The sequence below is a fragment of the Sylvia atricapilla genome, chromosome 20 (genome assembly GCF_009819655.1).
Source record: "Sylvia atricapilla isolate bSylAtr1 chromosome 20, bSylAtr1.pri, whole genome shotgun sequence".
Lineage (NCBI taxonomy): Eukaryota > Metazoa > Chordata > Aves > Passeriformes > Sylviidae > Sylvia > Sylvia atricapilla.
Genome location: NC_089159.1, coordinates 5,157,161 through 5,180,255, shown reverse-complemented (window position 1 = coordinate 5,180,255; position 23,095 = coordinate 5,157,161). Strand labels below are relative to the sequence as shown.

Here is a 23,095-nt window from a genome sequence, read left to right as displayed (position 1 = left end):
TCTGCCATAAGACTGGGAGGAGGTTGAGAGAAAAGGGTGATGGGGACATGAGGAGCTGCCCCAACCCTGTCCCCAGCCCACCTCCCCAGCGGCCACACTCACCTGGTGCCACTTGCTCCGTGCCACACGGGGTGGTGACACTGTCCTGGTGTCACTTCTGGGGTCCCAGGGCTGTAATGCTGCTCAGGGAGAGGAAATCACCCTGCTGGGCTGTGGGTGTTTTGTTTCCTTCCCAAGGGCTGATCCCTTCTCCTTGGTGACAGGGAACTGGCTGCAAACACTCCCTGTTAACCCTTCAGCACCTGCTCCTCTGTCACAGCTCTGCTCCTCCCAGCCATGCCAGGGGTGGATTTTCCCTCCCGAGGGCCCTGGCTCCAGGGCAGGAAAGAGTTAGAGAGCAGCTCATCAGCATGCAAGTTGCTCCCAACCACATGAGGGGGATTTTCCTCCTTCCCAAAACCCCTACTCCCACCTACAGGTGAGGGGACCTGAGGGCCACAAGGTGCATCTTCAGGGCAACCTCAAGGTGAGAAGGGTTTATTTTCACACCCACCTTTGGTGGTGTGTATTTCTTTGCTCTGTGCTGCCCTGCAAAGCCCTTCCCTGATTGCCCACAACAGCGAGGTCTTTGGCAAAAGCCAACCTCCTGCAGGGATGGAGTGACTCCAGGAGTTGGGGCTTTAAGGAAATAACTGCACATGAGTGGGCACCTCTGGGAATGTGGGATACTCCCTCCCTGAGCCAGGCCTTGCAGAGCTGCCACGGCACCCAGGTACTTCTACCAAAAACAAATTTACCAGGGAAATGTTCGGGCCTCAGGACAAAAACAGAGTCTCTCCTGGGCTTTGTGGGGCTCCTTGTTGGAGAACCCATCCTCTCCCTGCAGCCAGCTGCTGATGTCACTGCAGATCACTGTCCAGCTGGGGGCATTTTGGGGGAAGGAATGCAAGAATCCCAGCTATTCTGTCTGGGGAATGTGTGGCAGGCCGGAGGAGTCTGCGCCTGATGTGCCCAACCAGGGAGCCCAGCAGGAGAAAAGAACCCTTGAGAAGCTGGATTTCCATCCAGAGCACCCTGTGGGGTGGATTGAAAGGCTCAGGGTGTGAGTTCACCTCCCCCAGACCCCCCCAAACTGATGGGGTGACGCAGGTGACACAGCAGAGTGACCTCTGCTGCCTCTGCCAGCAGTGCTGGGCTCAGCCCCAGCCCAGGCAGCATCACAGGGCCCCAAAGCATCCCACAGGACACAGCCCCAGGAAACACGTCAGCAAGCCAGGGAAGAGATGGAAAACCCAAAAAAGGGGAGAGGATCTGAGGTAGTCCCATCCTCAGCCTCCGGTCACACAGCAGATGGGATGCCTGGCTTTCTCCTAAAGGGACAGGAAAAGGGATAATGAATTAATTCCGCTTGGAGAAAAAACCTATTAGCACATCCCAAAGCGTGGGAAAGTCTTCAGTAATTTGGGGATGAAGTAGGAAACAGAATTTCCATGTTTTCATCATCATCAGTGAGTTTTCAGTGGGATCCATCTCCTCTCTTTGATCCTGCAGCACGAAAGCTGAAGCCAAATTCAGCAATCCCTGCTCCAACCTCAAACACCCACAGGCATCTTAAACACAGCCCTGTCAGGAAACCGGAGATTTGCTTTAAAAAACAAAACCCAAACCCAAAGTGTGACATGAAAACAAGCACAAATCCCAATGCCACACATCCAGAGGTTGGCTTTATTTGCTGTCAGGTCTCCAAGCCCTTGGGGCTCCCCACAGGAAACATCAGGACACGTCTTATCATCATTCAATTCCAACGAAAACGCTGCGGGCGCGTTTCTTTGGAAACGTGGAAAGTCCCCTGAGGTTTTAGGCAGATGAAGACCCTGTGTCTGTGTCTGCACACGAAGGGCTCACTCACAGGCGTGATGGAGAATGGGAGGAGTGTGATGGAGAATGGGGAGAGTGCTGGCTCCCCATCCTCCAAACCCAGAGCTGACATCTGGCAGCACCGAGAGCCCTCGGGAAGCACCAGCCCTGACACCCTGCTTAGGGCAAGCCTTGCTCTGCAGGGGAGGTCTAGAATGGGCCAAGATGGGTAAAAGAGGAGTCCCTGGAGCTGCTGGCATCAGGAGGGCACCCTGACATGGCACAGCAGGACCAAAGCTGTGCCAGGGTCTGAGAGAACCTGGGATAAATAGTTTCAATAAATCATTTAATAAAGCTGAGCCCTGTCTTGCTCAGCACCAGTGCCTCAGAATTCCAGCTCTGGGCAGCTGAGGTGCATCCCCCAGCCCTGGGACACGATGGCCCCTTTGCAGACACGACCAGTGACCGTGCCCAGGAGCCAGGGGCGTTCCCAGGTGGGGAGTCTGCCTCGGGAAAGGAATGAGGAATGTGCAGCCGCACTGTCCCTGTGAGCCTGCATGCACGGACATGTCTCTCTGTCCCACTCACCCTCTCCTCTTCCCCTCCTCCCACAGTTATTTGTCACCCCCGTTCATCCAGGTGGGGCCCAGGGACTCAGAAATTCACTGATCCCATCCCTTGCAGAGACAGCAGAGCACTGGCACGTTCTCTGCACTCAGTGAGGGCTGCCAGGTGAGCACAACCCTTGTTAGACACTGGAGAATCCACCCAGGCCCCCAATCCCATCCAAAAGCCACTGCTCCTGCTGCCTGTGAGCTGCACAGTGACATGGCCAGCAGCTCAGCTGAGCCTCCCCTTTCTCTCCACCCCAAAGAGGTTCCCTGCACCAAACCCCTCTGCTTTCAGCCCCAAAATCCCACTGCAGTGGTGTCTCCAGGTGATGCCTCAGCAGAGCATTGGGATGTGAGCACAGCCCAGCAAAGCATCCCCAATCCTCCTGGGGTCTGAACAAACAGCAGGGCAAAGCTCCACATGGAGCCAAATTTTTGTCCAAATGTCTCTTTTCTTTTAGTTTAAGCAGGAGAGATTCTCAGTCTGACCGTAGGAAAATGACAGATACCAACAAGTATCAACAAAGACATCAAAAAGTATCACCAAACCGCAGTCCTGGCTTGAAAAACACGTGTAACAATATCCTGAAAGTTAACAGAAATGGGCGTGTTTGCAGTCTCCGTGGCTGATGCATTCTTTGGTGGTGTTTTTTTTCCAAAAAATACTGAAAAATACTGTGTCCCAAAGCCTGCTGATGCATTCTTTGGTGGTGTTTTTTGTTTTGTTTTATGTTGTTGTTTTTTTTAAAAAAATACTGTGTCCCAAAGCCTCCAGGCCACCTGGCTGTGGCACAGCCATCCCAGCTGCATCCGAGCTCTGCTGGGTCACTGCTCCACCATCCCACAGGCAGCCAGTCCCTGCCCACCCATCCTCCGACAGAGTCGCCCCAAGAGGGATCCATCCGGGCGGCAGCTGAGGTGTCCAGAGCCCCGTTTCACCCTCTCAGGCCGTGCTCAGAAAAGAACCTGCTCACTGTTGGCATCCCAGCAGCCCATCCAGGCCAGCTGCGTGGCCCATTTGCCGGTGGCCACCACTCGCAGCTTCGCCTGGTCGAATTTCCAGTACTGGTCATCGCGGAAGAAGTAGACGGAGGCGTCGCGGTGGCCGAGAGCCCCGGCCGTGGCCGGGGGCAGCCCTGCCCAGTCCCGCAGGCTGCGGGGGTAGTAGGGCTCCACGGCCAGCGGCTCCTCGCCCACCACGAAGTACTTGGGGCCTTTGAAGAGCACCAGCCGCCGGAGCTGCTGGAAGTAGAGCGCCGTGTCCGGGTGCCGAGGGAGCCCCAGGGCGCTGCATTTGCGGGGAAATCCCTTCTCCAGCTTGGAGCCCTCGTAGCGCCAGCATCGGCCACCTGTGGGGACAGCGAGGGGTGAGAGCACAGCCCAGAGGGGTCTGTGGCAGGGTGAGCTGCAGGAGGTGTGGACAGACTCGGCCACGGGACCGGCCTTGTGAAGTGTCAGTGATATCCATCCCATCCATCCCATCCCACTGGGGACCCAGCAGGAACCACTGCAGGGGCTGCCCCAAGCACCAGGCTGGGGGAAACTGAGGCACAGCAATTCAGAGGCTTGAAGGCGTGGAAAGGGACCACCAGGAACAGAGTAAGGCCACCACCATGCTGCTGCCTCTGTCAACCTCCCCCTGGTTCTGCACAGCGAATGGGACAGACAGACAGATCCAGCTGAGGCTGGGACATCCAGACCAGCGCTGCAGCAGGAATTGCAGTGGGGACCAGTGGCTTGGCTGTCCCCACAGCGCCCTGTCCCCACAACAGGGCAGACAAAAGGCCCTTTCTGCTCACAAGGCACTGCCCAACACAACGTGGGGAGAACAGAGGGAGCAGCGAGGGCTGGGGAGGCAGAGGGGCTTTGGCTCTCACCCAGCTGCAGCACAAAGCCCCTTTTCTGAACAACCAGGGACTGGTTTCCATTAAAAGCTGGGGCTGACCCTGGCAGCCAGGCTGCCTGGTTTGACCTTCCTCTCCCCATCTGGCTGCCGGGCACCTCATGGATGGTATCCCAGTTCCTGGGGCAATTTCTGGGTGACATTCCAGCTCCTGGGGCAGTTTCTGGATGATATCCCAGTTCCCAGGGCAGCTCAGCCTCCAGGCACAACACAGGGATCCCCATGCACCACGAAACCCTCACACACCCTGCTGCACCTCGTGTTTTGGGGAGCATTTTCCCCCCAAGACCCACCAGTGCACCCGGATTTGCTTTGACACACCAGTGAGTGCTGCCCTCCTGATGGGGAAACTGAGGCACGAGGAGGTGACGGGGCTCAGGGCCGTGTGGTTCACCCATGGCAGGGCACTGAGCCCAGGGGTTTGCACACCCAGGACACGGCAATGTCCCAGCTCGGCGCTGGGAGGGGACCAGCGGGAGGGGACACAAAGAGGAGCTGTGTGGCTCCAGCCAGACACCACAGGGAGGAGCAGCGGCAGCCCCCAGGGGAGTTCCCTGCCCGGGCCTCACCCACCTTTGAAGAAGTAGAACTTCCCAGTGAGCTGGGACCAGGCACAGGCGTCGATGCCGGCGGGGAGGCCAGGCCAGCGAGGCTGCAGTGGCCGTGGGTCACTGGCGTTGCCACTCGCTGACACCACCCAGTAGTGGCCGCCCTTGAAGATGTAGAGGTTGTGATCCCCATCTGTGAGGCAGAGGGAGGGTGCGCCAGGTCAGAAATTTTATTGAAATGCCCGCCCCTGCTGCCCAGCTCCCCTCTCCTCCCCATGCAGCCCGTGGTGGTTTGGGGATCCTCAAGGTTTGGAGGCTTCCTCCTGCCTTTCCAGCCACCCCCTCAGCTTCCATAATCCATTGCCTCCCCTCCAGCCGTGAGAGGATAAATGCTGACCACAGTTCAAGGCTTATCTCGCACAGCGTAGCTCCTGCAGTGATTAATCCTTGCCATGGCCCAAGTTTTAAGATGTTTTCCCTGCACCTGACAGATTGCTGTGCACTGCTTCACTGTGCATCAGTGATGCCACCAGTGCCAGGAGCTGTGGACCAGTCAAACCCACCTTTCCCACCCCTGGGAGCTGCAGCAGCACTGGGACAAGGGGTAGGGGTGCACGTTTTGGGAGAAGATCACACTGGCCAACACCCACCAGCAGTTATGGCATCGAAGAAGGAGTGACAGTAATAGGTGCTGAGGCTCCTCTGCTGTCGGTCCCTGCCATAAAGGTCTGTGTTCCAGTCCTGGAAGTGAGTGAAGACCTTTCCTGGGAGCTGGATGGCCGAGCCCTTGGAGGGCTTTCCTGGGATGGAACACGGGGTGACAAGTTCAGAGAAGGGGCAGAGAAACAACTTTTCCCAAGGCACAGGGCTGGGACTCCCAAGGCTCCAAAGACTCCTTGTCCCACTGTCTGGTTCCTCTTTCACTCTATATGGTGGTGGCAAAAATCCCTTGGTACCCCAAAAAACATGCACTGGCAGACAAGTGGGCAGCAAATCCAGCCCTTCCCTGCCCTGGACGCCCTGGTACCTGTCCCACCCCTCTGACATTTTCCTCCCCAGCCACACACAGGGCAGCCATGTGACTGTAGCCCTTTACAGGGACCTGCTCCCATCCCTACTGCTCCCTTCTACCCCAGAGAACAGCCCTGGAGGGACAGAGGGACACTCCGGCAATCCAGGCTCACCGTACAAGTTCTGGACGGCCAGGATATCATCCCAGCTGAGGACAAAATCCTTGCTGAGCTTCTTGTAGTAGGGAGACATCAGGGCACTCTTGACAGGGGAGTGCTGCAGCCCCAGGGTGTGCCCCACCTCGTGGGCCACCACGATGAAGAGGTTCCGTCCTTTGCCGCTGTGCAGGGACCAGCGCTCGGCGCTGTCAAAGTGGGCTTCTCCTCGCCGGGGGAAGAAGGCGTGAGCCAGGGCACCTCCTGGGGACACCAGAGCCATCAGGGACTGTGGGAACCCTAAAAAGGCCCCTCAGGGAAACCTCCAGGCTTTGCCCTGGGGAGATTTATCATAGAGTTCCCTGCCTAGGCTGAAAGAGAAGACTTCCCTTCATGGTGTCTTGCAAAATATCTTGGATTGCTCCCCTCGTTGGTCACTTAACCCTGCCCTCCCCAGTTGTTCGTCCCTCATACCCCTCTATCAGTTGCCTTGCCCTTTTTACTGCCCCTGTGCCTCAGGTCATTGGCCACTGAGCCCATACTTAAACCCTGAGCAGCCCAAGGTCTGCACCTTCTGCCGGTGATCCCTCTGACACGCTGAAATAAACCTTGTTGGGAAATATCACACAGGATCATACATGTCTTTCCTCTGCTGAGGTATGTATGTGTGCATGGAGTTGAAATGGCTGTTCTTACGGCCTGCTCTGAGCAGCTTTTGAAGGAGACACTTCGAGAAGGGAGCAGCATTTTACAATCCTGCCACAACGTCACAAGGGACCACGGAGCAGAGGGCACATGCAGCTCTGGTTTGCCCAAGTGTGCCTCAGTTCTAGTGTTTTTTTGAGGAGCCTATGTTTGGAGGGTGTTGTCAAATGGGGAGGGCTCCTTGAGGACCTGTAAGGAGCATCTGAGACACTTTGGTGGCACAGCTCTGTCACAGAGCCAGGAGAGGGGATCCCAAATCAAACAAGTGCTGCAAACCAGGCTAGAGGGAGACTGCAGAGCCTCCACCACCCCCAGCCCTCCTCTGCGCTGGGGAAGAGCCCACGTCGTAAAAACAGAAGCTTACGAGGGGGGAGCGACCAGCACCTGGCCCATCGAAGGCGTTGTTGAGTCCATCGTTGTGGTCCCCGTGGAAGAAGGTGAGGCGGATGTCGGCGGGGCCCTCCCGAGCCTCCCAGAAGAGCAGGGAGGACACGTTGCTCCAGAGCTCGAAGGCGGCTCTCACGGCCAGGCGCACCTCGTGCTGCGGCAGGTAGGGCGGCCAGTTCACCACCCGGTACGTCAGCTGCCGCTTGGGCCAGCGCCCGCCTGCAACGGGACGAGCTCAGCCGGGCAGCCCGGGCTTCTCCTTCCACACAGGGGCTGCCTGAGTGGAAGGAAACCACGTGGAAATGTCGTGGGGTTTTGTTTTTTTTCAGCTGGGAGTTGAGGTGGGTGCATGAAGCACCATGATTAAATCCTTCCACCATCAGAGCCCACCCAAGGATGGAGCTGCAATTAAACCCTGAAACCTCTCTGAGGAGATGAGGAGCTGCGGCACCAAGTTTGAGCTCAGCCTTTGGCTCATCGTCCTCTCCAGAGCCAAATCCAGCAAGAGTCCCTGCTACGAGGTGCGCTGCCTGATGCAGCCCAAGGGCTGGATTTCAGGGAGAGGAATCAAAGCCACCTCTGAAAAGGTGGGACAAAGGCAAAGGAGTGGGAAGGGCTCTCTGCAGCACCTTGAGGGCACAGCTTAGTGCTCAAGGCTTCCTTCAAAGCTTCCAGGGGAGACAGAGTCCTGAAAGCACCAGGACAACAGCGGACAAGATGAAGGGGACAAGCCTTGTGACTGCCCACCAAGCTCCCCCAACCCCCTGCCACACAGGAGGGCAAAGATGAGAGTTCACATCGTTGCTGAGCAGCATCATATCCCTCTCCTCCTCTTCCTCCTCCTCCAGCACCCCTCAGCAGCTGTGGGACCCCAGAGCCCTGAGATCGCATTTATCTGGGGCATCTGGGAGCAGGAAAAAAGCCGTGGGGCCCTAGGGGGATTTGGGTGCCAGAGCCGGTGCCGAGGCGTGGGAGTGGAGACAGACCTCCAGCATCTGCCTCTGCTCCAGATGTGCAGGAAAAGAGGGGGAACAGAGCTGGCAGCACGCCGGGCCTCACTGCTCTGGCTCTGAGCTGAGCCTCCCAGCAAACCTGGCAGACATCCCACCCCAGCTCTGCCTCCTTCTGCCCCAGTTCTGGGCAGCCCGCGGCTGGGGAGGCTCTGGGCACACTCCTGGGGAGAGAATCAGTTCCCTCTGCTTGTCAGTGCAGTGATGGGCTCCAGCTCCAAAGGGACACTGATGTGCTTCCACTCTGCACAGCAAAAGCTAAAAGCTTGCCTGGATGGCTGCAGCCCTAAAACAAAGCCCTGGCATCCCATCCTTCCCTCCACAGGAGCACAGGAGGATGGGCAAGGCTGGGTTAGCAAGGCTGGCTCTGGGGGAGAGGAGGGCTTGGCTTTTGCCCCCGTGCTGGGCTCTGAGAGCCCCAAGCCAGCAGGATGAGGGACACAGAGGCTGCCCAGGGAACATCCCCCTGGGAGAAGGGTGGATAACAAAGCCCTTTGCTGCCTCAGCTGCCAGGGTTTCCTGTTCCAAGCAGGATAAACAGCACAAAGGCTCCAGCCCTGCGGGCACCCGCTTTCTCCCATCCAGCCCATGGGTGCTGATGTGGTGCTGCTCCCATCCCTGCTGCCTGTGCTATCAGACCATCAGAACAATAACCAGTGACACACTGAGCCCTTTCCTGCCCTTTTCTTGAGTCATTGGACATCTCGTGCCACCCACTCCACATCTGTGATCCCCAAAAAGGAGCCCCATGAGCCACAGGGCACTGGCTGCTTCTGTTTGCCCATCTCCTGCTGGATGTCCTTCCTGCTCTGCCCACCGCCCACATGTCCTGGGCACAGGATGGCTCCTGCAAGGGACACGCTGCATGTTGGGGGTTTGGAAGGAAATCCAGAGGCTGCAGGAGGGTGACAGGGCTCTCCTGGGGCCATCCATCACCAGCCCTGCCAGATGCACAGACAGCCTGACACGGCACAGAGCCTTTTCTTAATCTCGCCTTCGTTTTTCCCATGTCCTAAGCACAGCTGGCCCCGGCCCCCTCGCTCTCTAGGAATCCAGTTACTCATCTGCGAGCCCAAAGAGAGCTCACAAAGGACAAGAGGCCCAGTTCTGGACACAGTGGAGCACAGAAGGATGCTTGGAGCAGAGTTAAACCCCTTAACATGGGTGAAACGACTCTCGGGTCAGGCGGCCAAGTGCTGGCAGGTTTTTTGTTACTGCTGTGTCCCTAATGTGCATTAGCAGTCCCAAAGGTCAGCAAAACCTGGAGATAACTTCCCTGTGTGCCAGCCCCTGCCAGTACAGCTGAGTGTGGCGCCGTGGTGATCTAAGTGCTCTCTGGGAGATGTCCTGGCTCCCACAGCAGCAGTAAAACCACCCCAGAGAGCTGAATTCTCCCACAAGCAGGACTCACATCTCTAATCACCGCTGACATCAAGCCACAGAGACCAACTAAAAATAACGAACTTTAAAAATAACCTCCAAGCGTGTCCTGGGCTGGATGCTATGCCAATGAGGCTGCACCTCTCACCCACAGCTCCTTCCCCACGAGTCCAGGACGGGAGAGCCGAGCACCCCAGACCCCAAAGCCCGGCGGGTCTCTCCGTGCCGGGGCTCACCGTGCTGTGCCGTGCGCCTGCGGCGCCGGGCGGGCCATCCCCGGCGTGTCCCCGCAGCTCGGCTGTGGCCGTCATCGGTGCCACACCTCGGCAGAGCCATCTGATGGAGGGTGGGGGCATCCAGCACCCCGCTGAGCGGGAGGTGGGTCACCCGCTGGAAATCCCTGCAAAAGGACGGGAGATATCAGCACCCACGTCCGGACACCCCCGTGGCAGGGTTGGGTTATGATCCTGCAGGGGCGGGGGTTGACCTGAGCCAAGATTTTCACCCCACAAGCTTCACACCCCAGCATCAGAACTTCATCCAGTTGGTCCAACAAAAAGGATTTGGCTCTGCAACCACAGCTGACCTGTAAGTCACCTCCTAGCAGAGCAAAACCAAACAGGGGAACCTAAAAATGCCTTTTCCAGTTTTTAAACCCAGCTATTTGACTTCGCATTTAATTTTGCATTTGGCTTGGCACAAGGCGAAGCCCGGGATGCTCCCAGGGCCGAGGGGATGACCTCAGGAGAAGCCCAGGCAGGAGCTGGCAGCTCATCTCCCCTGACATCCCCCAGCCTTCCCCAAGCTCGGCTTCCCCGCAGATTTTATTGCCAGGCGAGCAGCGGGCCATAAAAGGCAAATAAAGCAGCGAGAGGCGGGTGCCAGCAGCCGGCACCCAGCTGCGGGAGCCGGGCACGGACCCGCCTTTCCAAAAAGGACTGGCTGTGCTTTAGCATCAGACCGTGAGACAGAGAGCCTCCAGCTGCAAAAAGACCCCTCTGCCTGCAAAAAAAAAAAAAAAAAACAACCAAAAAAAAAGACCCTCCGAGAGCTGGCAGCATCCCTGCAGCTGGAGCTGCTGAGTTTTGACGGCAGCGTTGAATTAAAGGCTCCTCACCTCAGCGCCTCGGTGAACTCGGCCGGGCTGTGTGTGCCGGCCCCCGGCTCGCTGAAGTAGCCGTATTTCTCCAGGAAGAGCTGTATGAAAAAAAAAAAAAAAATGGGAAAAGTGCAGCTCAGGGCACGTGTTGGCTTGGGAAGGGAGCGGGGAAAAGGAGATGCAAACCCCCAAAATGTCCATTTGTTTTGCCCCGGAGAGTTCTGCACCTCCAGCAGCCCCGCCTGCTGTGCCTGCACGGGTTGTTGCGTGTCTCCTCCCCATCGTTTTTGGACGGCTCTCGATTTTGGCCACCACGCGATGGAGGCGTAGGAGGAAACGACAGAGATCAAACCCCTCTGCTGCCATGTCATCCGCGGCCAGAGGCGACCAAACCCACCAAAACCACAGCTCGAATCGCCCTGGCTCAACGCAGAGACTCAAACAAAGGCCGAAGCGCTGTGGCCATGAGCAGGGCGGGGTGAGACGGGGTCAGGCTGCAGCCACCCCCCATCCCCACGCAGGATGTGCTGCTGCAAACTGGGGACCCTCCAGGGCAATTTGCTTTTGCCAAACCATTCTTCTTCTTATCGGCCCTTGACACGGACGGAGATTGCCTCTCTGAACTTGCTCCAGCACTTCAATTGTATGTTAAAGAAAATAAACGGCTCTGGCTGCTCTCTCCGGCTTTTTGGAGGAGTTAATAGCCGGGGTGGCAGGAATGCTCCACGCCCGCCTGCCCCGCCGCCAGGGATGTCTGCGGGAGACAAACAAGCTGCTCAGCATCCTGTTAGTGCAGCAGAACCGCGGTTACCGCAGTGAATAATAATCAGAATAAAAAGCGAAAGTGGCAGCTTCCTTTTCCCCCGCATCCCAAAGGAGAGGTGTGCTGAGCACCAGGAATGCCACGGGCTGACCCAGATAGAGCGGCTGGCGCTTCCCTCTGGGAAAACGGGTGTTTTTAAAGCTGTTTCCCTCCCGGCTCATCTCGGGGCCGGGAAAAGGAGGGGGTTGGAGTGTTGACCTCCACTCGGTGCAGCTCCTGCTTGTGGGTGACACAGTTCTCCTTCATGTCCCCGCGGAGGAGGCAGAGCGCCTCCTGGGCCTTGTCACCCGGCAAGGGGCGGGGATGGCTTTCGGATGTGGCAGTTCCGAGGTGTGCCAGGGCCTCACCCTCTCCTCCTCCTGCGCAGACCTTCGGCTTGCCATGAACAGTCATCCTCATGTCACCCAGACACGTCACCCCGCGCCGCCACCTCCCCGCGGGCGGGGCCGGCACATCCAGGTGTGCGCTGCAGACCTCCTCTCCTCAAGTTTCATCTCCTCCTTTATGTCCCTTCTACCTGGAGCATCCCCCTCCGCCAGAGGATCAGCACAGATTCCTGCCTGGACACGCTCTTCACCCAGTCCCACAAGAAGAATTTGGCTGTTTTTTCCACCAAAGCTGCCTGTCCCAGCTGGAGGCACCAGCAGCTCATCCCAGCAGTGCCAGGCTGCAGCAGCAGGAGCCTGAGCGTGGTCAGAGTCACCCAGACACCTCACACTGCTCCAGTGAGGATAAATCAGGGAAGTGCCACACTGGCAGGGAGAGCATTGGCTTGTTCATCAGGAGAAGCCACAACACCTCTGCCTGGGATGGACCATCCAGCCTGGACTTGTCATTCCCCAGGAACACCGGGATAACCCCACCTTTATGGGAGTACCAGGAGGCAAAATCCAGCAGCAGCTCGGGAGGAGCATGCAGGGATGGAGGATGTGGGGCTGGAGGAGCATCCTGGGGTTGGAGGGGCTTGGAGCCATCTGAGAGTATCTGGAGAGGAGAAGGAATCTGGCCCTTTTCCTCTGTGCTTGTATTTTTACAAAGTTCTCCAGAAGCACAAAATCAGCAGTTACATATAAGGGTGAAGATCCCAGTGATGACATCAGTGCAGATAAATGTGAGCTGAGAACACCCCGATGGAAAGCCCTGGCTCTCACACCACAGCCTGAACCTTCTCTAACACAATTTAGCATTCACTCAGCACAACCTGAAGCTCTTTCCTCGCCTGTAACCCAACACAATCCCATCCATAAAGCATGAAAATGGTTTTTCCTCACCATGACCTCATGGAGGCTTGAAACCACATCTGGACACGTAGGGTGCACAGGGAAAAAAGCAACCCCTGTCCCACCAGCTGCTCTTGAGCAGCATCAGAAGGCACACAGGCCACTGGCTTTATCATTCTTGCCCAGAGCTCCTTGAGCTTTGCAAGTCCAAGCAAAGCAGCATTTTCCCCATAGTTTCTGGCCTGTGCCACATTGAGATTCTCAAACACAGGCACCAACTCTCCGGCAGCAAAACCCTCAGGAGAAATTGTATTACATTTCCTAGACACATCTACTGTCAGCTAAGGGTGATGGTGGTCCTGGAAACACAGAGTTGCAGGAGAGGGATGTGCTGATCCCTCACTCCATCAGGTGTATCTGAGCACAGAAGATACAAATACAAGGAGTTTTGGGGTCTGGGGGAAGCCAAGAGCCCCATGCCACAGTGTCCTGTGACCAAACCAGTGCTCAAGGCTCCCCCAGCACTGCACAGCCCCCTCGAGCCCAGCCAGGCTCTGTCAGGGCTGGCTGGAATCTGGCAGCAGCCCATTAAACCTCTCCTGAGGCTGCAGTGCAAAGTCTGGCCGTGTTGGGAAAACCCCCTCCCTCCTGCCCCAGACGGGGAAACGCTCTTTTCCATACAATGGGAAAAGAAAAACAGCAGGAAACCAAGAGAAACATTAATATGAAATATGCCCAACTCTTGCTCTCATGCGGGAGGGAGAGGAGGACGGGTCTGGCTGCCCGGGAGCCAGGGCTGGGGCAGAGAAACCTGCGGGGCTGCAGCAGGGACAGCGGAGGAGTCTGGGGGAGACAGAGGGGCCCTTCCCATCTCAGGGCTCTGATGTGGAGCCTGTTGCAACCCTGGAAATCATCTCTGCCTTGGCTAAAGCCAAGGAAACACCTTACCCTCGACCACAGGCATCCCGGGTGGAAGACAGCCAGCGGCAAATACAATTAGCCCTCCTCGCCTGCAAACTGGGATAAGGAGAGAGCAGGCTCTGCTCCTGCCTGCTCTCCCCTCCAGACACGCCGCTCCTGGCTCCTTTCCACCAGCTAAGTACCGGAGAAGCCTCACACTGAGCTCCTGCTGCCCGCGGTCCCGCTGCTCTGCCGGGGACAAGCCCCATCTGTCCCCTCTGTCCCCAGGCAGCACAGGGAAGAGATCCCGTCCTGCCGAAGGGTGGGCAGGCCTTCTGTGATTACAGACCATGCTGCACCTCCAAAGTCTTTTGTTTAAAGTCATGAGACAGCCCCGGTGGATCCTAAACCCTGGTTCCGGCATCCCCAGGCTCATCCCGCATCATCTCACCCCCCAAACTGGCACAGTGGCTCCTGCTTTCCATCCCCAGATTCCCGCAGCACACACACAAGGAGAGCTGACCCGGGGCGTGTTTTGGCGTGGCCACAGAAGGAGCAGCGGCTCCTCCAGCCCATCGGGTCCCTGCTGCCTGCGAGCTGCCTCCAGAAGATGTCACATCAATTAAAAACGCTCATTTGCTTCCGCTCATCCCTGCAAAGCCTCAGGCAGAGTCAGCGCGCCGCTTTTGTTTAAGTGTGTGTATAAATATCTCTATAAATATTATATCTATAGAGGTAGGCAGACACACGAGAAGAGGCATTAGGCAGCGCAGAGCGTGGTGGTCCTCCCGCTGAAAAGGCAGCGAAACCTCAGCTGATTCTCTGGTGATGGAGCGTGGTGAAAGCCCCGAGCACCGTCCGGCTGCGGGGATGTTCCCGTGCTGTGCCTAACTCCGTCCTGGAGGAATCTCCTGTCCCGCCTACCACTCCTGAAAAACCTGCTTTAGCAGCAAATAATCCACTTGCCACTAAAAACGTGGAGTTGAGGGTCTTCTAAACTGCTTTTATTGTCACAGTCGGTCTTGTAAAGCTGAGAGGCAGTAAGCCAGGTCTAACTAAAACCTCTCCTGGTTTCACTGACAGTTTGGATGTGGCTTGGAGCAACTTGGTCTAAAGGAAGGTGTCCCTGCCCATGGCAGGGGGTGGAATAAGATGAGCTTTAAGGTTCCTTCCAACCCAAACCAATCCATGATTCTGTGATAACGCACTGGGAAGAAGCAGCCGGCAGCTTTGCCCCGGCACCTCCAGCCCCCCACACCCCGACGGGCTGCACCCAAACTCCTGAAAGCCCCTCCAAGCACTCGGGGAAAACAGGGAAGAGCACTGGGCTTGGCCAAACCACCCCCTGCGAATACCAGAGCGGCTGACAAACCAGTCGGATCACGCAGAACTGCTCGTGTTTTCGTGTCTAAGGAGAGAAAAAGAACCCAGCCTTGCCCTCCACCGGGCTGGGAGCCGGGGGAAGGCGCCGTTCCCCTTGCCCGGCGGGCGAGGTTTGCCCTAACAAGCGAGGCTTGTTTTTGGGGGGAGAAGCAGGAAGAAAGGCGGGCTGTTTGTGCTGCGCTGACTCACGGGGTGTAAATCACACCGGGGCATCGCCGGGACACTCCGAGCCGCTCGCCACATCCGCGCCGGCGGCAGCGGCTCCGAGACGCGATCTCATGGGTGTTGCAGAGCCCAGCGATGCCTCAAAGGGGTAATTCCTCCTCTCTTCCATCTCTCCTTCCATCAGGATATTTTTTTTATAGGAAGGAGGATTTCTCCGCCTTATTTCCGAAGGAAAATGTGGGATGCTCTGTGCCCCAGCTGAGCACACCGTGTGTGGGTGGTACCCGGGACCCTCCCTCCATCCAGCTGTGCTCAGCATCCTGCATCCCACCCGGCCTCCTGCCCCCTAAAGCAGCTCAGCCCGACACCGGAGCGTTTCCCAGCACAAGCACAGCCCGAAATGTGAGACCTTGCTTTGATAAGGGGGAGAAGTCAGTGTGCACCCGGTACTGCAAGATGGGAAGGAGATGAGTAGGACAGGGGGGAAAATTTGGAAAAAAAAAATCTAAAATGAGAATTATTCAGTCTTTTGTCCAGCTCTCTGTTGCCATTCCCTCTTTTTCTCAAATTTCTCCCCAGTTTTTATTTCCACCTAAACAGACTTGGAGCTTCTCACACAAATCTCTGCAGGGACTTCCTTGTCCTTTGTCCTTGGCTCCACCAGCACCTCACGGTGCTCCTCACTCCCACCACGGGCTGAGATCTCACATGCCCCGTGTATTCCACACAATTCCCCTGGGATCAGGGAATCTTGGACATTACCACCCCCCCAGCTGCTGTGTGAGCACAGCCCAGACAGACAGAGAGCCAAACAAAGTGCTCTCTTACATTGGGCCCTCCCTGTCTGCAGATTATTATTTCACATACAGATGATTCAGATTTTTTTTTTTTAATGGGGGTTTTTTTTTCTTTTAACTGTAGTTGGTACGAATGCAGTGAAAACATAGGCACCAGCCAGGAAAAGCACAGAACTGGATATTTTCACAGTCTTATGCATCTAAGTTTACACAACCTATTGTTGCTAACTGTGGCTTTTTAAAAAGAATAATAAAAGAAAAAAAAAAAAGTTTTAGAAGCAAAGCCTGGAAGTGCTCTGAAAGCCACAAGTCACCCAAACTACTTGATTTTATGGGAGAATTTCAGTTTCCTCTTAAAAGAAAATTAACTGCTCAGCTTATTTAGACAAGTTCCACACCCCAGTCGCTGTATTCCCATTGTGTGTGTTGTCCCAAAGTCCCTGGCCAGCACAGCACATCCCCTTGGGGAAACTGAGGCAGGGAGACAGGAAAGTCACTTGCCCAGCACACCCTCACCAGGTATCTGCCACAATCCTGGGATCTGTTCTGAAGCTTCAAGGGACAAGAATTCAGAAGTCACCAGTGAGGGGTGGAAAGGTAGTTTGGATTGTTAAACCAGTTGTTCCCAATCAGTTGGTTTTCTTTAAAAGTGGTTTTTAAATTATTGGTGTTCTGAGCATTAAAATGTTTGCAGATTTGTTTTCTCCAGGTGGCATGAGGGGCTGGGCTGAGGGTTGTGCACAGTGGAAAAAACACAACTATTAATGACCTCTCTGAAGCAGCATGTCCCAGCAGAAGCAGCCTGCACATCAAAACAAGCCTCTGAGCATTGCCGTGCTCTTCTCTCAGAGCATGTGTTCAAAAATCCCAATTAAATCACCAGAACTTGCTGGCTGGGGTTGAAAATTAAGCATTTGTGCAAATGTACACTGGATCGAGGCCTAAACAAGAAAAAAATCCCCCATATGAACCTTTGTTCACCAGCCAAATCTCATACCTTGTCCTCCCAAAACAAACAGGAATGGACGGCGGCACAGGGTGACAATAACAGGACAAACAGGAGAAATCCAAACAGAGGTGATGGGGACAGCCCTGGGGAGAGACAGGCAGGGGAAGGACTGGCTTTTGTCCCCTCCTGATATGCTGGGACATGGGAAGGTTCCTTTGTGCATGAGTTCTATTGCTGGAGCTGTGTGGCAGGGTGGGTTTGAGGTGCCCATCTCCTGTGGGGACACCTGGACACGGGCTGAGAGAGCTGAGGTTGTTCATCTTGGACAAGAGAAGGTTCCAGGGGCACACAGAGCCCCATCCAGTCCCCAAAGTGGCTCCAAGAGAGCTCCAGAGGAACTTTGGACAAGAGCAAGGAGAGACAGGACAAGGAGGAATGGCTTTAACTGAAGCAGGGCAGACTTAGATTAAATTGGGGAGGAATCCCTCCCTGTGAGGGTGGGGAGGCCCTGGCACAGGGTGCCCAGAGAAGCTGTGGCTGTCCCATCCCTGGAAATGTTCCAGGCAAGGTCGGACGGGACTTGGAGCAACCTGGGCTAGTGGAAATGTCCCTGCTCGTGGCAGGGAGTGAAATGGGATGAGTTTTAGGTCCATTCCAACCCAAAGCAGTCTGTGATTCTCTGCCACAGCTCCACCCGGCACATGTGGCTACACATCCCAGCATTCCACCACAACCCAATGGCACAGCCACACACCTGTGCCACACACACTGCAGGTACCCAGGGCACACACGGATGCACAGGTGGCCACGAGCTCACGGGCACTCACCTGTGATGGGGACATGCACTGGGGACATGTTCATACCTATGGCACGGGCACACCAGGGACATAGTGACACCTGGGGCATGGACACACCCACGGCATGGGCACACAGGGATATGCCCACACCTATGGCACGGGCACACCAGGGACAGTCACATCTAGAGCGTGGGCACACCTATGGCACAGGGACATGGGCACACCTATGGCATGGGCCCTGGGGACACGGACAGCCGGGGCACAGGGACATGGGCACACCAGGGACAGTCACAGCCAGGGCACGGGGACACGGGCACACCAGGGACAGTCGCAGCCAGGGCACGGGGACACGGGCACAACAGGGACACGCACAGCCAGGGCACGGACACACGCCTTCCACGGCCACACGGGGACAAGCAGGGGACGCCCAGCCGGGACACGCTCCCGCCCCTCCCTTCCCCGCCGCTGCCGCTGCCGCTGCCGGTGCCGGTGCCGGTGCCGGTCCTACCTCCGCCTGCCGCCGCTGTCCCGCGGCCGGGGCGGGCCGTGCCGCCGCCAGCAGCCCCAGCGCCAGGGCGGCCCGCAGCGGCGCTGCCATCCCGGCCCCGCTGCTCCGCTCCGCTCCAGCCGCCTCTCCCCGGCCCGGCCCCGGGGGCGGCCCCAGCCCCAGCCCCAGCCCCGGTCGAGGGCAGGGCTCCGCCAGCAGCACCGAGCGGAGGGGCTGTCCCTGCTCGGGGGCCACCCCGTGCCGCCCAGCCCGCCGCTGTCACCGGGGGAATGACCCCGGGCATGCCCTGTCTGTCCCCCGGAGCATCGCGCCGCCGGAGCGTCTCTCCTTCCTCCAGCTGGGACGGTGGCTCTGCCCGGTTTGAAAAAGAGGAGAAAGCAATTCCAGCTTTTCCAGATCTGTGTTCACCATGGCCCGGCACACGCGGCTGCAGAGTTTGGAGCTCGGGGTCCCATGAGCTCAGCAACACAGAAGGCTGGGCCAGCCTCTTCAGGGGTCTGGCAAGATGTACGCATTAGAGGAGTGCTCCCTCAAGCTTTACACAACAAGCACACGCTCAGCGTTGTGGTTTACACTCTCAGGGTTGTGGTTTACACTCTTTCTGCTTAAATCTCCCTCCCGTGGGCAAGGAGTGGCTGTTTGCTGCAGCCGTGCCAGTGTCACAGCTCTCCTGCAGCTCACACACTGCTGATGGTCCTGGCGGCTTCAGGGACAAGTCAACAGCTCTGTTTACTCACACCAGTATTTTGTTCTACTATTTTGTTTTAATTTGACCAAAGCAAAAGGATGTTTTGATTCTGCTTTGCTTCAAGGGGAAAAAAATAGGATATGACTTGTATCTGCTTTTGTTTTCATGCCAGCTTCAACCCCACACCTATTTTAAAGCTCCCAGGCTCCTTCCTCCACTTTTTGATCGTGCCAAAACCTGAAGTTACAGATGCATCTGTTGAGTGCAGCTTGGAGAGAGTTGCAGAGAGCCTGTGATACTTTGCTTTAGCTGGACAGGGACGTAGGGAAGGGAAGCAGGATTGGAAAGAGAGAAAAAGTGACCCACATAACATGGAAAAATAGGGAAGCCACTGAGCTACAAGATAAAAAATACGGGAGAAATGAAGGTTTTGTGGCTGGGCCAGTAAGAACTGACTGGGGAGCTGTGGGGAGCACAGTGGGCAGTTGGCACTGCCTGAGGGAGGGTGTGAGGGGAATTCTCGGCCCTGGCAGGAGGGAGAGCCAAGGGATGGCCGCTCCTCACGCAGGTCAGCCTCACACTTCCTTTCAAAACAAGAGCAGCTCTGTCTGCAAATGCATCCGTGTTTGGGTCGTATCTAGGAAGCAACTGATCCATCTGCTCTTCCACTTAAGAATATGGATGATGAGAAAGTGACTGGCTGGGCTCCAGCAGGAGCAGGAAACTCCCTCTTCTGCTCATTGTAATGTGGGGAAGCGTCTGGGAGGGCACCTGCAGCCCCAGCTTTCCGACCGGGCATTTCCCGGGGCTGCTGCCTTGGTCCTCAGGGGTTTGGGCATTCAGATGGAGAAGAATTCAGCCCAGCCTTGGGGATGCCAAATCACAGTTCTCTGCAGAGTTTTGGCTGGGAGTATAAAGATGTTGATCCAGCTGCTGTAAGCAGGGCGGTATCAGGAACAGAAATACTATCTCATGGAAAGGTGAACACATTTCTGGCTTTTTTAGTGTTTGGTGAAAGCTCAGAAAATGGGGGAAAAAAAGTTTCAATCCTTGTAACTTCTGCCCCAAAACTGAAACCTGAGAAGTCAAGCCTGTGGCAGAGAACCAATGAAGTCTCCTAGTAAAACATTCACAAAGAGCATAATAAATAGATCCCTACAAGCTCTGGTTGCTTAATCATTCCTGATTTCTTGGGTTTCTAGAGAAAACCCCTCCTCCTTTGAGTTTAACTCAAAAGATTTCAGTGCACTCACTGAGCCCAAGTTCCAAAACTTTTCCTAAAGGCACCTCCCAGATCAGAGATCCAGAGTGATCCTAATTTAATACCCTTTGCATAATAAGCTGTAAACATCAGGGAGAACTAAATGCCATTAGCACAGGCATGGAGTCTGGAATGGGGGAGGCTGGTTTGGGGGCACATCAAGAACAGCTGAGCATTGCAGAGAGAAGAGCTGAAGCACCAAGTGGATCCCCGTCTGAGGTGAGAAACAAGAGTTCATAAACCAACATTATGAAACAGCCCTTGTGACGTGAGCTTTCTCAGAGCAGCTCTGAGTGTTTATCATAACTGATAAGCAAACAGCAACCCCATTACTCCTCTGTGGCAGTTCCTACCCAAGATGGATGTGATGCCCAAGAACCCATCATCAAAAAGCCTTTAAAGCTCTGCACTGAGAACAGGCTCAAGTTGTTCCCTTTCATCCCCTCAAGAACAGCCATGCTTCAGCTGTTTGCTGCTGTACAGCAGCAGGATGGCTCAGTGGGTGCTGTGCCAGACAATGCTCAAAATCCTCATCCTGCTGCTGGAAAGTGGCCAGAGCTGGCACTTTGGATCAGGTCAGAGAGGCACAGTCACAGCTTTCCCTCCCAACCCCAGCCTGCAAGAGTCAAATTCTTTACCAAGGCACACGAGCAGCTTAAAGTTCCTTTGGCTGTCACAAGAGTGAAGCTTTTCCGCTCAGAAAACTTCATTCGTGCACACTAAGTTCTCACAGGTCAAAGGACTTTCCTGTGTCCTTAAAATGTGTTAGAAAGTCTGTCTTGCCCGGTATCCTGTCTCAAACAGAGCCAGGAACAGACACTTACCACAAGGGTGTTAAAGAGAAAATGCAAAGTCTGCACAGACTTCCCTTGGCTTTACCTTTTGTGTGTGGAGTTCCTGGAAGTCGATGAGGTCAAGAAGCTGCATCCAGCTGATGAGCCTTCCCATGAACACACTAATTTGCTGGAGCAGTTTGAATCTCACTGGTATTTGCTCAGCTAACAGCCTTGCATCTCTTTCTAGGATCAGGGTAGCACCTGAGTTCCAGCAAACATCATCACCTTGGTATGAAAAGTGGAGTTTTAAACAGTTTTGAGCATTCTGATAGCTGTGTTTTATTACAACAGCTTTACAAGCAACTGCTACAGCAGCATTAGCAACATCATCATACCCTGGAAATGGGAATCATCAGCTCTAGATTAGGCAAAGCAGCACTGGCTGGATCCTGGCCCCAAACCCCTGGAGACTTGAGAGATTGGCTTCAGTCACTGCCCCCATATCTCTCTTTAGGACTGTGGTATTTGAACAACTTAAAGTTGCATTTCTTCTCAGGGTGAGGTGGGTTTGGCTGCAGAGGCCCAGCATGGAAACTATTTGTTGGTATCTGAAAACGTTTAGTTATTATTTTATATAGGAGTGGAATTTCAGCTCTGAAAGGATCACATGCCACTCCTGTACTGGCATCCCTCTTTTCTCCACCAAGTCCTTGTTGAGCTTGGCAAGTGCTAGACCTGTTTTTATAAATAAACCACCAGCATTCCACACAGGGCTGATTTCCAAAATGAAACCCTCGCCACTAAGAAGATGCATTATTGGAAGATGGAGCATAAATAGTGATGAAGGCAGCAGAGCAGAGCTGCTCCCAGCTATGCTGAGAACAACCCAAACTGCTCATTTCTGCTGAGATAGACTCTCCTGGTTTTCCACCTCCTGACAGGACAGATGTACTGTCCTATTCCTCCTTAGTCTGGAATTTTATTATAGGAAGGCCTGCCAAATCCTCACACAGCACTGGGAAGAACTACAATTAATTAAATCCTTAATATACTATATTTTAAAAGGTTTTTTTTTTTACTTTCCTTTTAACCTCAATTAAAGCTTGTCCTGGCAAACTTTAGGCAGCTGTGGAGAAAACCTGCAGGACCAGAGGACTTGGCAGAAGCAGTTGGAGGGCAATGACATAGTTAAACCATCATCTGGGTTTATATTCTTTGCAGAACATCTTCCCAGGCCTCTCTGAGCTAATTTAACTTACTGCTAATTTAACTTTAATTCACTGCACCAAAGGCAAGTAAAACAACCCATCAAGCCAGTAGAGTTTCTCTAGTCTGCTGATTTTCTGAAAAACCAAGCAGCTGCTCTTAAAACCATGCAGGAACTCAGCTGGTTTTGCCCCAGTGCAGAACAGAACATAAACAAGACAAGTGCTCAGCATCATTGCCAGGTTGGAAAAGCTGACAAGCTGGTGACAGCTACAGTTTTGTGGCTCACTTGAAGACTCATCTACTTGGTAATCCTGGGCAGTGACTGAAGAGGAAAGTGCTCTTAGCCTAGGGGGAGAAGCAGGGTTGGAAGCTGAGTTGGCATTAAAGGCAGCTGTAACTGTTGCTCCCAATACTGGAAGCACCAGCTGTTTGAACCACCAAATCCTCCTCCAGGAGGGAAAAAGCCAGAGCCCCACTGCAGGGAGTAGTGAGGTGATGCTGCAGCAGCCCTGGGTTTTGCTCAGCTCAGCCATTCCCAACCCTCTGCTCACCTGTGAAGGCTCCAGCTGCACCCTCAGAAGCTGTTTGTGCAGTGCGAGGTGTCAGCTCTGCTGGGGAACAAACCCCAGCAGGGATTCTGAGGCTGTTCTCAGCAGCTGATTCCTGCTTTCCTTCCATCCCATCCAGCTGGCACCATTCCTGCATCTGCCAGCACAGCAGTGGACAAGAGCACCCTCTAGCCTCTTCCCTCCAAACAGTAACTCCAGCTTCAAAACCATCAGCATTCAACTTTTCTAAGCCAGCAAAACAACAGATACTGAATTCACCAACTTTCTGAACCCTCACGTGGCATACATTGGATTTTATACTGTCACTAGTACATATATACCTCAAATTCCACTGTTCCACTGAGGAATAAGTCCATCATCTCTGACAAATATATTTTCTAACAC

At 55.0% G+C, this 23,095-nt stretch overlaps 1 protein-coding gene across 2 annotated transcripts; it reads right to left on the bottom strand.

Moving 5' to 3' along the window:
- Positions 1 to 3,388: 3,388 nt before the first annotated feature.
- Positions 3,389 to 18,298, bottom strand: MMP28 (matrix metallopeptidase 28). Of its 2 annotated transcripts, XM_066333669.1 has the most exons (8): positions 18,209 to 18,298; positions 10,685 to 10,764; positions 9,804 to 9,967; positions 7,175 to 7,396; positions 6,104 to 6,349; positions 5,570 to 5,719; positions 4,945 to 5,112; positions 3,389 to 3,817 (listed from the first exon to the last, which is right to left on the bottom strand). In XM_066333669.1, the coding sequence occupies exons 1-8, from the start codon at positions 18,296 to 18,298 to the stop codon at positions 3,423 to 3,425; spliced, it is 1,515 nt and encodes a 504-aa protein (XP_066189766.1). In that variant the 3' UTR covers positions 3,389 to 3,422. The 2 variants fall into 2 exon arrangements, with proteins under 2 accessions (XP_066189766.1, XP_066189767.1); XM_066333670.1 differs by lacking the exons at positions 10,685 to 10,764; positions 18,209 to 18,298 and having other exon boundaries at positions 7,155 to 7,396; positions 9,804 to 9,903.
- Positions 18,299 to 23,095: the final 4,797 nt, after the last annotated feature.

What these genes read in the sequence shown, in the direction of transcription:
- MMP28 (XM_066333669.1), bottom strand. Translation starts at nt 18,298, where the DNA reads ATGGCAGCGCCGCTGCGGGCCGCCCTGGCGCTGGGGCTGCTGGCGGCG. An exon ending in GAGTTCACCGAGGCGCTGAG is followed by an intron (nt 9,968 to 10,684) that starts GTGAGGAGCCTT and finishes GTCCTTTTGCAG; the next exon opens with GGATTTCCAGCGGGTGACCC. An exon ending in CTTCGATGCCATAACTGCTG is followed by an intron (nt 5,113 to 5,569) that starts GTGGGTGTTGGC and finishes TCTGCCTCACAG; the next exon opens with ATGGGGATCACAACCTCTAC.